Source organism: Balaenoptera musculus, chromosome 7, assembly GCF_009873245.2.
Source record: "Balaenoptera musculus isolate JJ_BM4_2016_0621 chromosome 7, mBalMus1.pri.v3, whole genome shotgun sequence".
Lineage (NCBI taxonomy): Eukaryota > Metazoa > Chordata > Mammalia > Artiodactyla > Balaenopteridae > Balaenoptera > Balaenoptera musculus.
The window spans coordinates 20,245,950-20,263,048 of record NC_045791.1 but is presented as its reverse complement, the minus strand read 5'-3'; the positions used below and the strand labels follow the sequence as shown (position 1 = coordinate 20,263,048).

The following is a 17,099-nucleotide window of genomic DNA, read 5'->3' as shown; positions in this document are numbered from 1 at the left end:
ATCAAGCTTACCCATGCAAACAGATGAAGCAATGGTAGGTGGCAGTCATATTGAAGAAAGATTCAACGACCCCAGATTCCCAGTATTAGAAGGCCCTTTTATCAATAAACTGAAGCCTCTTGATCCCCTCATGTCTCAGAGGAGTCTTATTTTAGTTCACCAACCACCTCTTTTACCATAATAAATTTTGAGTAAGATATTTAGCTAGATATTAGGTGATAGGTCTAGTGCAGAAGATTTATGAGAGTGCAAGAGATATGTGTACTGTTGATTTTTATTTTTTAAGGTAGTTGGTAACAGACATAGAACTCCAGGCAGTGTAGCAAAGTGAAAATTTTTCTGTCTTAATTCACCATTTTTCACCTATTATCTTCATTATGATCCTTTAACAACCCAAATGTTTGTTGAAATGGATTGTAGTGTTCTCCTGTGTAAAGTAAGTATTGTTAGATTTCTGGAATCTTGTCAAATCGCACCACAACTACTAAGGACCCAGTTCCTTATCAGAATGAATAGACTTTTTCTTAGGAAAGTTATATCTTGTTGCTTTGCTTTGTTTAGATTCTGGTCATCCATCTTGCAGGATTTTAGTAGGGACTTGAGCCATGAGACCATAACACAAAAGTTAACTGGGGCTTATGACAGCAGATAAACAGGGCGTCCAGGACAGATTTTCCTAATCCATTTTTGCCCTTTCTGTTATGCCAGCTGCCACAGGAAATCCACTCTCTCCCAGTTGTCACTTCGGCATTTTTCTTCCTTCCTTGTCTTTTCAACTCACTTCTACAGCTCCAGTTACCACCTGAGAGTTTTTTTTTTTAAATAAATTTATTTATTTGTTTGTTTGTTTATTTATGGCTGCATTGGGTCTTCGTTGCAGTGCGCAGGCTTCTCATTGCGGTGGCTTCTCTTGTTGCAGAGCCCAGGCTCTAGGTGCATGAGCTTCATTAGTCATGGCACACAGGCTCAGTATTTGTGGCACACGGGCTTAGTTGCTCCGTGGCATGTGGGATCTTCCCTGACCAGGGCTCGAACCCGTGTCCCCTGCATTGGCAGGCGGATTCTTAACCACTGTGCCACCAGGGAAGTCCCTGCGAGTTTTAATTAATAGTTTTACATGGGGTTAGGCCAATTGAGCTGCCATCATACCGACATCACTCTCCAAGATCTGAAAGTTAAATCTTATCCTTTTCCACAAATGTACTATGACACAAGTAATGAATTATCTCAGAATTTGAGTGTCTGATGTTCAAAATTCAAGTTTGTTGTAGAAAAACTGGTCAGGAGATGCATTTATTTTATTCTTAGTATATATTAAGCTTCATATAGATATTCTTAAATAGAATTACACAATCCAATAGGCTATCTGTCACAAATCCAATGACAGTGTGTACTCAGAAACTATAGGCAATGAGGATTTAATTGCAGCACCCTAATGTCCTCTTATTACCTTGAAATCTTTTCAGTTGACCTTCTTCTATTATTTAATTCCATTACATACCAGTAATTGCATTTACTGAAGCCAGTGTTTCTCCTTATAGGAAATGCTGATCTTAGTAAATTTCAACTATAGGCAGGGAAATGTTCTTTAATAAATAATTGAGGACTTCCCTGGTGGTCCAGCAGTTAAGACTCCAAGCTCCCAATGCAGGGGGCCTGGGTTCGCTCCCCGGTCAGGGAACTAGATCCCACATGCATGCCGCAACTAAGAGTCTGCATGCCGCAACTAAGAGTCTACGTGCCGCAACTAAGATCCCACACATGGCAACGAAGATCCTGCGTGCTGCAACTAAGACCTGGCGCAGCCAAATAAAATAAATAAATATTAAAATAAAAATAAAATAAAAAAATAATTGAAAGACCTTTTTCACAGTTCAGTGTTGGTCCTGTTACCTCTGACGTCTAGAGTATTTTATACATGGTAACTAAATTATGGAATCTGGAAAATCATCTCAGGAAATCTCACAAGGTGTGCTACGTAGTAGCTTATTGTAAATAGGTTAAAGAGACTGGCTTTATCTCAAGTGGCTTACTATGTTAAAGAAGAGTTTAATATATTCAGCTTTACTGTTGCAACACCAAATGAATTCTGACACCTCTGATGAGATGATTAAAGTTGGACATTTTTTTCTTTCCACAGCATTAACAAAGAGAGCATCATAGATGTGGAAGGTGTTGTGAGAAAAGTGAATCAGAAAATTGGAAGCTGTACGCAGCAAGATGTAGAGTTACATGTTCAAAAGGTAATTTTTTTCAAAATATAAAATTGTATACAGACATAGATGAACTAGTTCTTATCACTAGTCACATCAAGTCTATATGTTCTTTTTTTTTTTAATTAATTTTTGGCTGCATTGGGTCTTCGTTGCTGTGCGCAGGCTTTCTCTAGTTGTGGTGAGCGGGGGCTATTCTTCGTTGCGGTACACGGGCTTCTCATTGCGGGGGCTTCTCTTGTTATGGAGCATGGGCTCTAGTCTAGGCGTGCAGGCTTCAGTAGTTGTGGCACGCGGGCTCAGTGGTTGTGGCTTGCGGGCTCTAGAGCGCAGGCTCAGTAGTTGTGGCACACGGGCTTAGTTGCTCCGCGGCATGTGGGATCTTCCCGGACCAGGACTTGAACCCGTGTCCCCTGCATTGGCAGGAGGATTCTTAATCACTGCACCACCAGGGAAATCCCTATATGTTCTTAATAATTAGAGTTGATATAAAATATTGAGATTTATAAATTGATTACTGACTCAATTAGCTTTTGTTATATAAAAAACCACCTCAATACTTAGTGACTTAAAACAATAAAAACATTTATTTGCTCATGATTCTGTGCAGTTTGGGAATGAGGGTCAGCCTATCTGGGATGGCTCATCTGCGCCACATGACATTGCCTGGGGTCACTGATATTTCTGGGACATCTCCCCGTGGCCTCTCCTCATCCAGCAGGCTTGCCCAGGCTTGTTGACATGGTACATCTACCATAGTCACATACGGAAAAGTATAAAACACATCTAAAAAGCTTTATTCACTATTATGAACCTATTTTGCTGTGAACTTTCTTTTAATGATGTACTTCTGAAGGTTGGTTAGTTATACTAACTCTTAATCATTATACTCCCTTATAATCATTGTATTTCTAATATTTTACAGTATAAAGAAGTCAAGAGACAATACTATATTGGACTTACATTCCAGCAATAACTTTTTCATACAAGATTTATCCCACATAATTTTCTTAGACATAAAAACTAAAAATGCTCACCATCATTGACTTTTAAAATCTTATAAGTGAACTCACATGTATTTAATACTATTGAAATAATCCTGCAATTTTGAACCTGCAGTCTCAGATCCAGGTCTAGTTTCTATCTACAATATTCATCATTGAATTTCTCTTACGCAGTAGTCCTTTCCCATCCTTACCCCTGTGTGTGTGTGTGTGTGTAGGCACGTGCGTGAGCGCGCACACATATATGGGATAGAACAGACAGACAGATGCAGAAAGACAGATTCATCCATACACAGTAATTTGGGAGTAAGGTTGTATTTAATTGAAATTGACTGTCATGGAACTCTTCAAGACTTAGAAAATCTTGTATTTTTTACTGACCTAACTTGCCAAATTACTTTGTTCTCTTTGTGTAAGTCTTATTTCAAACTAACCCCACCAGGAAGTCTGCAACCTAGTAAAGGCAAACTGACCTAAAGGTGTGCTGACCAAAAAAAAAAAAAAAAAAAAAAGACCCTATCTTCGAATAACATGTTTTTCAACACTTGAATAAATAAGATTTTAGTGAGTAGAGCAAGTAAATGTATTTTTTAAATATTCTAATTATCTAGTATTTGGTTCAACCTTAATAAATGTTAAATATAAAGCCTAAAGAGCTTACCCACAAATTTTGCCTGAATGAAAATAAAGTATCTCACAAAGCATAAAATATTGTATACTAAATAGAATTTTATAATAAGCAGTGACTCTTTTTTATCATTTATTTATTCAGCCAGTAGTTACTGAGTGTATACTTTGTGCCAAGCACTATGTGAAGTTCTGGGGATGAAAGCGTTCACGACCTAATGAAGGAGATGATGAATTTCTAGTAGTTAGAAAAATGAAAGAGGTAGCTGTCCAGTTCTCCAACTTTGCATTGGAGATCAAGTTTCTGTTAACTCCTCAAAGGGAAGCATGACAACTTGGGTATAGGGGGGTGGTGACAAATAATTCTATTTTAATGCTATGAAGAGGACTGGAGTATCATTCTGATACTTTTTCTTGAAGTGTCTGAGCTGAATGCTAAATGTGATTTACCAACTGGAAGAATAATTTCCTTTCTGGAATTAACTAAATAAGGTCTGTTTCCCTCTTGCGCTTTAGCAGGTTTTCCAGGCATAGTTGGGAATAGCTAATAGGGTAACATGTTTTTTTAAGAGTGGCTAAAAAAACCCAAGCTCATTCTTTATGACCTAACTGCTTTTTAGCACTAAAATGTGCAGTTAGTGTGAGTGAATATTGAGAGATTTTAACACCATAAAGGAACACCTTCTACAGCAGCTCCCAACCAGGAGAGCAGCAGGAAATGAGCTATAACATACTTGATGAAAGAAAGCAGTGAGGGATATTTAGAAAACGAATGAGGAAAGGAAAGAGAGGTACAGCAGAATTGAGCTGACTTTGGTCCTAGTGGTAGAAATGGCCAGATGCTGTTAACAATTATAATAACTTATTTGTTAATGGCTCCTCAGACGTGCAAAGTGTTTTCTTATTCATTATTCCATTTGATTCTTACCGCAGACCTTATTTTACAGAAGACTGTTGAAGCGCTAGGTAAAGTGATTTGCCTAACAACAGCTTTTATGTGACAAAGAGAGGCCTTAAGCCAGACCCCTCGACTCCAGTTATTACTTATTTAAGACATTGGTATGCACCTTAGAGTTTACAAAGTATTTGTACCTATGTTATCTCATTTGACTATTCCAGCAACCCAGGGATGTACACAAGAAATATTATTATCCCCATTTTATAGATGAGAAAACATGTACCATCTTTGATTTTAGCAAGTAGTTTCAGTTAAAGATGTATGCAAACATTGTTTCTCATGTTAAGTCAACTGTAGATTTTTTTTAAACAAAAGATAACAGGTTTTGTGTGTTTCTTGATATTTTTGGTAATCTCTCACTTTCAGATTTATGTGATCAGTTCAGCTGAACCCCGCCTGCCCCTGCAGCTGGACGATGCCGTTCGTCCTGAGGTGGAAGGAGAAGAGGTGAAAATTACACTTTTGAAATAATGTGTTTCCTCTGTATGTTTAGTTTGCAAAACGTTGAAAACTTGACGTGCTACTTTGTAGGAAGGGTACCTATGAATTGATTTGAGCTTCATTTTTATTTAAACGTACTCTTACATTAACAATTCTCAAACTTTTTGGTCTCAGGATTCCTTTACATTCTTAAAAATAATTGACCCCACAAGCTTTTGTTTTTGTAGGTATACCTATCAATATTTACAGTATTAGAAGTTAAAACAAAATGTTTAATATTTATGACATTATTAAAAATAATATAATTAGATTATGTGTCTGTGTATTCCTATATAAATAATAAAAACAGTAACATTTTATGAAAAGTTTTTCAAAAACAAAAAATAATTTAGTGTCAAGAGTGACATTGAGTCACATGTCTACATTGTTGGTAATATCTGGTTCAATACACCACAATTAGATTTTCATATCTGCCTCTACATTCATTCTGTTGTGATAGCACACATCATGAAGCCTTTGGAAAATTTCTCAATATAGTCAGGAAAAAATGAGAGTGAAAAGGTATTATTATGAAAAATAGGTTTGACTTAACAGACTCCCTGAAAGTGTATCGGGTACCTTCACTGGTGCCCTGAACATACTTTGAGAACCACTGTTCTATGTCAGCTTTTATCTGTTCTTTCACTCTTCAACCAGCAGGTAAAATCCAGGGATCAGTGAAGGTGCCGGTTGTTAATTATTCTGATATCCCAGTAATGAGTCAAGGGGTTTTGGGGCAGGAGGTGGAAAAAAAGCATTAACCTCACTTCATTCTCATTTCTCTTCTTTCCAGCTCTTTCTTTTAACAATAACTTCTCTCTGGCTCCACTTCTTGTATCTTGGATCTTTGATTTGGGGGTATAACATGAACACACCTATTCTTCCTTAAAAATTAACATGGCTTCTGCAAGTGTTGTTTGTGTCCTTAAAAAAATTAGTAAAATCTATTTTTTCATCTTTTTTTTAGGAAGGAAGAGCTACTGTTAACCAAGATACAAGATTAGACAACAGAGTCATTGATCTTAGGGTATGCCTCATTTGTTTATTTAGTGACATGATTGTGCTAAAATCAAGGTGGGCAAGGATACCATACCTGACTCAGGTTTATAGAAAAAATCGTCATTTGCCTGTATGCAATATGATAATGCAAGAAGTAATTTACCTTTCTGACTGACCCTTCCCCTAAAAAGAATTGTAGGCAACAAGGACAGTTGAGTAATAGTTCACAATATACTGACTTGCTTCATGTTAAAATGACAAAGGAACATGAAACTAATAAATGGTCTTGCTTCCAGGTAGTACCTGTTTCAAACAAGGTAGTCAGCAAGTGAAAACATAACCATTAATATCACTACAAAATTGTGAAAGAAGTTATGTGTACATTTTAGAACGACCAGGTGGAGATTAGTAGTTAATTCCTCAACCCTTTGAATTTGATCTGAGCACAGAGTTAATAATAATAACAAAGAAGTAGTTGTCCCTGGTGGTTTATATAGTAATCTCATAGGTCTTCTGTTTCCCTTTCTGGTTTGGTTGCAAGTGAAAGAGTTCAGTGGTTTCATCATTGTAGTAAAACCAATGTCATCTCGCTTTCTTTTATTTTTTTTTTTTAAACATCTTTATTGGAGTATAATTGCTTTACAATGGTGTGTTAGTTTCTGCTTTAAAACAAAGTGAATCAGTTATACATATACATATGTTCCCATATCTCTTCCCTCTTGCGTCTCCCTCCCTCCCACCCTCCCTATCCCACCCCTCTAGGTGGTCACAAAGCACCGAGCTGATCTCCCTGTGCTATGCGGCTGCTTCCCACTAGCTATCTATTTTACATTTGGTAGTGTATATATGTCCATGCCACTCTCTCACCCTGTCACATCTTACCCCTCCCCCTCCCCATATCCTCAAGTCCATTCTCTAGTAAGTCTGTGTCTTTATTCCCATCTTGCCACTAGGTTCTTCATGACCTTTTTTTTTTTTTTTCCCCTTAGATTCCGTATATATGTGTTAGCATACTGTATTTGTTTTTCTCTTTCTGACTTACTTCACTCTGTATGACAGACTCTAGGTCCATCCACCTCACTACAAATACCTCCATTTCATTTCTTTTTATGGCTGAGTAATATTCCATTGTATATATGTGCCACATCTTCTTTATCCATTCATCCGATGATGGACACTTAGGTTGCTTCCATGTCCTGGCTATTGTAAATAGAGCTGCAATGAACATTTTGGTACATGGCTCTTTTTGAATTATGGTTTTCTCAGGGTATATGCCCAGTAGTGGGATTACTGGGTCATATGGTAGTTCGATTTTTAGTTTTTTAAGGAACCTCCATACTGTTCTCCATAGTGGCTGTATCAATTTACATTCCCACCAACAGTGCAAGAGTGTTCCCTTTTCTCCACACCCTCTCCAGCATTTATTGTTTCTAGATTTTTTGATGATGGCCATTCTGACCGGTGTGAGATGATACCTCATTGTAGTTTTGATTTTCATTTCTCTAATGATTAAGGATGTTGAGCATTCTTTCATGTGTCTGTTGGCCATCTGTATATCTTCTTTGGAGAAATGTCTGTTTAGGTCTTCTGCCTATTTTTGGATTGGGTTGTTTGTTTTTTTGTTATTGAGCTGCATGAGCTGCTTGTAAATCTTGGAGATTAATCCTTTGTCAGTTGCTTCATTTGCAAATATTTTCTCCCATTCTGAGGATTGTCTTTTCGTCTTGTTTATGGTTTCCTTTGCTGTGCAAAAGCTTTTAAGTTTCATTAGGTCCCAGTTGTTTATTTGTGTTTTTATTTCCATTTCTCTAGGAACTGGGTCAAAAAGGATCTTGCTGTGATTTATGTCATAGAGTGTTCTGCCTATGTTTTCCTCTGTCATCTCTCTTTCTTAATGTTTGACCATATCATCCTCCTTTACTTAAATAATCTACCTAAAACTTAAATGCTTTGTCACGTTAAGAGTTCTTTCCCACCTTTTTGCCCTTATTGTACACTCATGTTTCCCCTGATTATTTGCTTTTTGTCTGCTTTTACCTTTTCCATTTTAATTTATAGTATATAGAAAAGGCTAGCAATAATCAAGTCCTTTTGGTACTGCCTAGAAACCTCAGGTTTTTCATAATTTTGGCCACAGTACTTAGACATCCTACTGTATTTGCTGTTTGCTCACACAAGTTATTGGTTGTGCCTCTAGAATTTGGCCTGAAGAGTATTTTTCTTTGACCCACATTTTTTTTTTTAATTTAAATTCATTGCCATCATTGAAAAACAGAGGGTTTTCGCATTAAATCTAGATGGCTTTTCTTAAAAAGTTGGAGGTGAACCCATCAATACTGAGCCCATGTAGCAAAATTAGCTAGTACTCTATACTGAGCATTCTGTTCTCTACCGTGCCCTGCACCACCCAGGAAGTACCATTCATTCATTCCATTTGTTATTTGTCTGGCCCTTGTAAGCATTCACCTTTTTAACCCCTACTTTGACTTTACATTTTGGGAAGCATTCTATATATAAGTAACTTGAAAGCTTTTACACACCTTAGATTATGTCTAAACTACTATCTAATTTAACCCCAAACCAGTTTTTTTAATAGACTCTCAGTTTAGCAAAGTCAAGAGTTGGAGAGGTTGGAAATAAAGGGCAAAATTTGCATTCTCCTTCTATAATATGAAAAATTCCAAGATATATCCTTATATTGATTGTCATGTAACCTAACTTTTCTCTCATATAATGAATTGTTTTCTCTATGAACTTTCCAGGCAGGTGGCCTGATTAGAAAATACTCCATCTCAGTTAATGTGTCAAATTGATTTAATTAGGTTTTATTATTGTCTTATAGACATCAACTAGTCAGGCAGTCTTCCGTTTCCAGTCTGGCATCTGCCATCTTTTCCGAGAAACTTTAATTAACAAGGGTTTTGTGGAGATCCAAACTCCTAAAATCATCTCAGGTATGCTTTAAGATATTTCTCTTAGTTTTTTAAAATAAATTGCTTTCCCCCAAGTTGATTCATATTAGGTTTTCGTTTTGGTTTTGGTTTTTTAATTTGAGAATCCCAAGTGTCCCTTGAGGTTTATTGCCATGAGACTATTTTGAAGACTATGCTATATAGTATCACACATCACTAACACCAATAATACCAAATCCCCTTATTTCAGGAGTCATTATGTGATAATGATTATAAAATGAGGCAATAACACATGAAGCAGTATTTTTATTAATGTAAGGTACACCAGAAACTACTTTCCTTATGTAGGTTTCTTTCTAATTGGTATTGCAGTCGTTTTTTGTATAAACTACATTGTAAAATTACTAAATACTACAGATGGGAAAATCTCATTAATTCTCATTCTTACATGAGAAACTTATATTAATCATTCTTAACCATTTAACCTTTTTAGAGTTACTTAAATAACAAGAAAAAGTATGTTATAATTTAATTATAAATTAAAAATTGAACATTGCATTATTGATAATTAGAAAATTATTAAGAATCTCATATCTTTTTTCCTTTAAAAAAATTTTTTTACAACTCCAAAGTAGCTGTAATAGATTTGAAATTGATGCAGAAAGAGAGCCTATATATCCAAAGAAGTAAAATGGAGATATAGCCAAAGAAGTAAGTCTGTCCTAAATATAAACTGTTTAGAATCAAGTATAAGACATATATAGATTATGGTTTCTCTGCAATTCTTGATTTTCCAGTTTTTTTTGTTTTGTTTTAGTGAAATACTTGAATCAGAAGTATAAACGTTTTACTGGAAGTTTGCATTGATAAGCTTACAGTTAATTATAACGTGTTTGCATTTCAGCTGCCAGTGAAGGAGGAGCCAATGTATTTACTGTGTCATATTTTAAAAATAATGCATACCTGGCTCAGTCTCCACAGCTGTACAAGCAAATGTGTATTTGTGCTGATTTTGAGAAGGTTTTCTGTATTGGACCAGGTAAGGTTTTTGGCAGTTACGGTTTTCTGAAAATTCATTAATTGTACCATAGTAATGGTTTTAGAAACACGTTTTACATAAAAACATTTTGAAAGCTTAAATCCTTTTATATGCTGACTACATAAACACCAGACTTTGAGGTAAAAATGACAAGGTACTTAGGTAGACATTGTAAATAATATATTTTGTTGTCCTTGATAGCTCCTTTACTACTGTTGTAAGTTTACAAATGTGCCACTGTTTACTTCACTACCAATTTTATTGCAAAGCTGTTCTGTTTTACTATTACTGTTTATACTGTTCTTAGTATTGATAATATGCTAAAGTCCATTAGAAATTACTACAAATGTCTGATATTTAATAGATTATATTAACATGTTTTTTAAGATATAGTTGTTACAAGTCAAACATGGACACATAATCATGTGGCAAATTCTTTTTTTTTAATTAATTTATTTATTTATTTATTTATTTATTTTTTATTAGCTGCATTGGGTCTTTGTTGCTACGCGCGGCTTTCTCTAGTTGCGGCAAACGGGGGCTACTCTTCATTGCAGTGCATGGGCTTCTCATTGCGGTGGCTTCTTTTGTTGTAGAGCACAGGCTGTAGGTGCATGGGCTTCAGTAGTTGTGGCTTACGGGCTCTAGAGCGCAGGCTCAGTAGTTGTGGTGCACGGGCTTAGTCGCTCTGCGGCATGTGGGATCTTCCCAGACTAGGGCTTGAACCCGTGTCCCCTGTATTGGCAGGCGGATTCTTAACCACTGCGCCACCAGGGAAGTCCGGCAAACTCTTTTATGAAGCTAATTATAAGCAAAAACTAGCTTTACTTCATTCTTTAAAACTTACCAAATTACTTTATATATGTAAGTTTTTTGATAGCTTAATAAAAATTAAATACCTGCTAATAGAGCAACTGAGAAGATCATTAAATTTCTTAATTTTCTGAATTCATTAAACAATTATATGTTGAACACCTGCTGCATATACAGCCTTGCTCTAGGTTCCATGTACATAAAAGAAGAATCAACCAGCACTTCTCAAATGTTAATGTGCACATGAATCACCTGGGGACCTTGTTAAAATGCAGATTCTGACCAGTAGGTCTGGGGTGAGGCTTGAGATTCTGCAGTTCTCACAAGCTTCCAGGTACTGCTGATGCTGCTGATTTGCAGACAGACCATGCTTTGAGTGACAAGGGAATAAACATTGTCCCTGCTTCCAAGACAGAATAAGACATGCATACATATAGCAGTCACAGGGAGTAATCAAGTGATTTTCACAGCAAAAAATCAGATTGTGCTGTACAATCAGCAGATTGGCGTTAATTATATAGTGTAAATAGTGTAAAAAAAGGGAGAAGATGGAATTTGCTAGAGTCACCATAAAAGAGAATTCAGCAAGAGGGAAGAGATATGGGAACATATGTATATGTATAACTGATTCACTTTGATATAAAGCAGAAACTAACACACCATTGTAAAGCAATTATACTTCAATAAAGATGTTTTAAAAAAAAAAGAGAATTCATACTGAAGTAGGTTCTAAGGAGAAGAGTGGGAGATAGACAATGGAGATGACATTCTAGTCAGAGGAAGCAGGATGAGTAAAGTGCATGGGAGAAAATAAAAATAAGACTAGTTAATATTAAGAAATGGGAAATACAGGGTAGGACTAAATTATGAAAGCATAAAGGTTTTAGATATTTTGTCATTTTATGTCTCGTTACAGTAGTCATTTGGGAACCATTGTAAGTTACTGAGCAAGGATGTGTTATAGGAATATCAGTCTTGCAGTGATATGAAAAATGGAGCAGAGCTAGAGTCAGGAAGACTGGAAAGGAGGAAAGTCCAGTGAGGATAATAAGAACTGGACTGAGGTAATGGCTGGAGTGTGTATAATGTTACTTCATTTGCACAGATTTCATTTAGCTTGAGTCCAGTTTTAATAAAATTGAGAACTCACTATATTGAATCTATTTTAATTATTGAGAAGGCACTTCAGGATCTTGCATTCCCTTGGGATTTTCACGAGCCTCATTTATTACTTTACATTTGTTACAGCTTTTATGTGACTGTAGGAATTTGTAATGATCTTGCTGTCCATGAGAATGCTGAAACAGATGTCTTATCTTAGATTTTTCCAACCCTATAATGATAATGAAAATAGTGCCATTGGAGTACTAGTAAATAGGATTTGATATTTGAATCCCAATTTCTCCAAAATTTAAAACATGTACTATGCATTTCTTTTATTAATGTTACAGTATTCAGAGCTGAAGACTCTAATACCCACAGACATCTAACTGAATTTGTTGGTTTGGATATTGAAATGGCTTTTAATTACCATTACCATGAAGTTGTGGAAGAAATTGCTGACACTTTAGTACAAATATTCAAAGGACTTCAAGAAAGGTAAAAAATATATATTTTATAGCCTTAGATGGATATAATTTTCAAATCAGTTTAAGTTCTTCTAAGTAAAGCAATTCTGAAATATGTAAACTAAGTTTTTATTGGGAAGAGGTAAAAAAAGACTTGCCAGTTAGTTGATCAGTTAATTAGTGGAAAAAATCCACACTCGAAATAGTAACTTCTGAATCCTAGTCAGTTGGGACTACAGCTAGTTAACCTAATCTTCGTGGAGGAGTTTACCAGATCGTGAATTCCCTAACTATATTTGTTTTTTCCTCTATATTGACATCCTGAATTTCTCAGAAATAGAGCATACGTTACTTCTATAGCATTTTATTATTTGGGGGGTAGTATGGGGTTCAGAGCTTGGATTCAGCTAGATCCAGGCTGTGGGATCAAATCCCAACTCTGCTATTGTCTGTGTGGGCGTTGTGCAAGTTAACTCTGTGCCTCAGTTTCCTCTGCTGTTTTAAGTGACGATAATATTACTACTTAACTCAGAGGTCAAGAGTCCCTTTAGTCTTTTAGTTTCTAATCTTTACTGAATCTGTGTAAATTAAGCCTGTGTCAGGAATGTTAATTCTTAGATCAATTTATAATTACAATGAGTGCTCAGTAGAGATTAGAAACTAGTATACTGAAGGGACTTTCAGCTTATTTGGGCCTGGTGAATTGACACATTTATAGAAAATTATTAGGCATGTTCTGGGTGTTCAGAAAATTGAATTGTGTAAAATGTTCACTTCAGGTACACCCTCTAAACTGGCAGATAGTTTCTCACTCAAAAGGACATTGAAAGTTGTTTACTTGTGATAATGTTTACAATAGAGAAAATAAGAAAAGATGGAAAGCAAGTTAACTAGGATCAAGACAGTCTTTTCTTTTTTTTTTCTTTTTGCCATACTTGTGACAGTACTGCAAGTATTAAGTTGGATATAACAGATTTATCTAGCACTTTGATAGCTGACAAAGGACTATTTGAAATTTCTATTTGAAGACCACTGATTTAACTGTTAGTTGATGTATTTGGATATGCTTCATTAATACTTAAAGAGTTCAAAAATATTTTGAAACTTTTTACGCCATTGCAAGTCTAATAATGAATAATTTCAAGAACATAGAAATTAATCATTGATCTTATAAAAATACTGTAGCATAGCACCAGTATTTTCCAATTTTAATTGTAGACAGCCTTTTTTTCCCCTAATGACATTTATTGTTTTCTTTCTGATTTTATTAATACAAGCAATACGTATTTATTGCAGACAGCTAGGAAGAAAAGCATAAAGTAAAGATTAACAGTCACCCATAATCCCACCCCCCAGAGATAACCATCATTAACATTTTGATGCATTTTTTAAAATTGAGGTGTAATTGACCTACATCACTATGTTAGTTCCAGTGCACAACACAGTGATTCCATATTTCTGTACATTACAAAATGATCGCCATGATATGTCTAGTTACCATCTGTCACCATACAAAGCTTTTACAATATAATTGACTATATTCCTCATGCTGTAGATTTTATCCCCATGACTTTTTTTTTTAGAACTGGAAATTTATTCTTCTTAATCCCCCTTACTTATTTCAGTCATCCCCCAAACCCCCTTCTTCCACTGTGGTCTGCTAGTTCTCTGTGGCGTCTGTTTCTGTTTTGTTATGTTTCTTAATTTCTTTTGTTTTTTAGATTCCCCATATAAGTGAAATCATATGGTATTTGTCTTTCTCTGTCTGACTTACTTCGCTTAGCATAATACCCTCTAGATTCATCCATGTTGTCGCAGATGACAAGGTTTCATTCCTTTTATGGCTAAGTAATATTCCACTGTGTATATATACACTACATCTTCTTTATTCATCTGTCAATGGACACTTAGGTTGCTTCCATATCTTGTCTATTGTAATCATAATGCTGGAGTAAACATAGGGGTGTATATATATTTTTGAATTGGTGTTTTTATTTCGTCAGAAAAATATCCAGAAGTGGAACTGCTGGATCGTATCTATTTCTAATTTTTTGAGGAACCTCTGTACTGTTCTCTATAGTGGCTGTATCAATTTACATTCTTACCAACAGTACACAAGGGTTCCCTTTCCTCCACATTCTCACCAAAACTTATTATTTGTTGTCTTTTTGATAATAGTCATTCTGACAGGTGTGAGGTGATAATATCTCATTGCGGTTTTAATTTGTATTTCCCTGATGTTTAGCAACATTGAGCATCTTTCCATGTGTCTGTTGCCCATCTGTGTGTCTTCTTTGGAAAAATGTCTACTCAGATGCTCTGCCCATGTTTAAATTGGGTTTTTTGGTTTTTTGATGTTGAGTTGTATGAGTAATTTGTATATTTTGGATATCAACCCCTTATCAGATATATCATTTGCAAATATTTTCTCCCATTCAGTAGGCAGCATTTCCATTTTGTTAATAGTTTCCTTCACTGTGCAAAAGCTTTTTAGTTTAATGTAGTCCCATTTGTTTATTTTTGCTTTTGTTTCCCTTGCCTGAGGAGACAGATCCAAAAAAATATTGCTAAGGCCAATGTCATTGAACATACTGCCTATGTTTTCTTCTAGGACTTTTATGGCTTCAGGTCTTACATTTAGGTCTTCAATGCATTTTGAGTTTATTTTTGTATATGGTGTGAGAAAGTCCAGTTTGATTCTTTGACAAGTAGCTATCCAGTTTTCCCACCACCATCTATTGAAGATGCTGTCTTTTCCCCATTGTATATGCTTGCCTCCTTTGTTGTAGATTAATTGACCATATAAGTGTGGGTTAATTTCTGAGCTCTCTGTTGTCTTCCATTGATCTGTGTGTCTGTACCAGTACCATACTGTTTTGATGATGGTAGCTTTGTAGTATAGTTTGAGTCAGGAAGCATGATACCTCCAGCTTTGTTCTTCTTTCAAGGTTGTTTTGGCTGTTCAGGTCTTTTCTGTTTCCATGCAACTTTTAGAATTATTTGTTCTAGTTCTGTGGAAAAAAATGCCACTTTTATTTTGCTAGGGATTGCATTGAATCTGTAGATTGCCTAGAGTAGTATGGTCATTTTAACAATATTAATTCCTCCAATCCATGAACATGGTATATCTTTCCATTTGTTTGTATCATCTTCACTTTCTCTCATCAGTGTCTTATGGTGTTCTGACTACAGGTCTTTTACCTCCTTGGTTAGATTTATTCCTAGATATTTTAATCTTTGTAATGCAATTGTAAATGGGATTGTTTTCTTAATTCCTCTTTCTGATAGTTAAATATTATTGTATAGAAACACAACAGATTTCTGTATATTAATTTTGTACCCTGCAACTTTACTGAATTCATTGGTGAGTTCTAATAGTTTTCTGGAGGCATCTTTAGGATTTTATATGTATAGTATCATGTCATCTGAACCGGTGACAGTTTTACTTCTGTCTTTCCAATTTGGATTCCTTTTATATCTTTTTCTTGTCTGATTGCTGTGGCTAGGACTTGCAATTCTGTGTTGAATTAAAGTGGCAAGAGTGGGCACCTTTATCTTGTTCCTGATCTTGGAGAAAATACTTTTAGCTTTTCACCATTAAATATAATATTAGCTTTGGGCTTGTCATTATGGCCTTATGTTGAGGTATGTTCCCTCTGTATGCACTTTGTTGAGAGTTTTTATCATAAATGGATATTGAATTTTGTCAGAAGGTTTTCTGTATCTATTGAGATGATAATATGATTTTTATTGCTCAATTTGTTGATGTGGTGTATCACATTGATTGATTTGTGGATGTTGAACCATCTTTGCATTCCTGGGATAAATCCCACTTGATCGTGATGTATGATCCTTTTCATGTATTGTTGGCTTCAGTTTGCTAGTTTTTAAGGATTTTTGCATCTATGTTTATCAAGGATATGGGCATATGATTTTCTTTTTTTGTCTGGTTTTGGTGTCAGTGTGATGCCGGCCTTATACAATGAGTTCGGAAGTGTTTCTTCCTCTGGAATTTTTTTTGAATAGGTTGAGAAATATATGTGTTAATTCTTCTTTAAATGTTTGATAGAATTCACCTGTGAAGCCATCTGGTCTTGGACTTTTGTTTGTTGGGAGTTTTTTTTTATTACGGATTCAATATCATCATAGTTAGTTGGTCCATTCATGTTTTCTGTTTCTTCCTGATTCAGTCTTGGGAGATTTTATATCTCTAGGAGTTTGTCCATTTCTTCTAGGTTGATCATTTTATTGGCATATAGCTATTCATAGTAATCTCTTAACGATCCTTTGTATTTCTGTGGTGTTGATTGTAACTTCTTTTTCATTTCTGATGATATTGATTTGGGTTCTCTTTTTTTCTGGATGAGTCTGGCTAAAGTTTTATCAATTTTATCTTTTCAAAGAACCATCTCTTAATTTCATTGATCTTTCCTTTTTTTTTTTTTAAGTCTCTAATTCATTTATTTTTCACGCTGATCATTATTAC

The 17,099-nt window shown here is 35.4% G+C and overlaps 1 protein-coding gene across 1 annotated transcript in view; it reads left to right on the top strand.

Moving 5' to 3' along the window:
• DARS1 (aspartyl-tRNA synthetase 1) overlaps positions 1–17,099 on the top strand; it is a 67,352-nt gene that overhangs the window by 34,944 nt on the left and 15,309 nt on the right. Inside the window, exons 5-10 of the mRNA XM_036858103.1 lie at positions 2,141–2,243; positions 5,169–5,249; positions 6,250–6,309; positions 9,124–9,235; positions 10,098–10,232; positions 12,497–12,644. Of these exons, the coding sequence (XP_036713998.1) occupies positions 2,141–2,243; positions 5,169–5,249; positions 6,250–6,309; positions 9,124–9,235; positions 10,098–10,232; positions 12,497–12,644 (639 nt within the window). The remainder of the gene's footprint in view (positions 1–2,140; positions 2,244–5,168; positions 5,250–6,249; positions 6,310–9,123; positions 9,236–10,097; positions 10,233–12,496; positions 12,645–17,099) is intronic.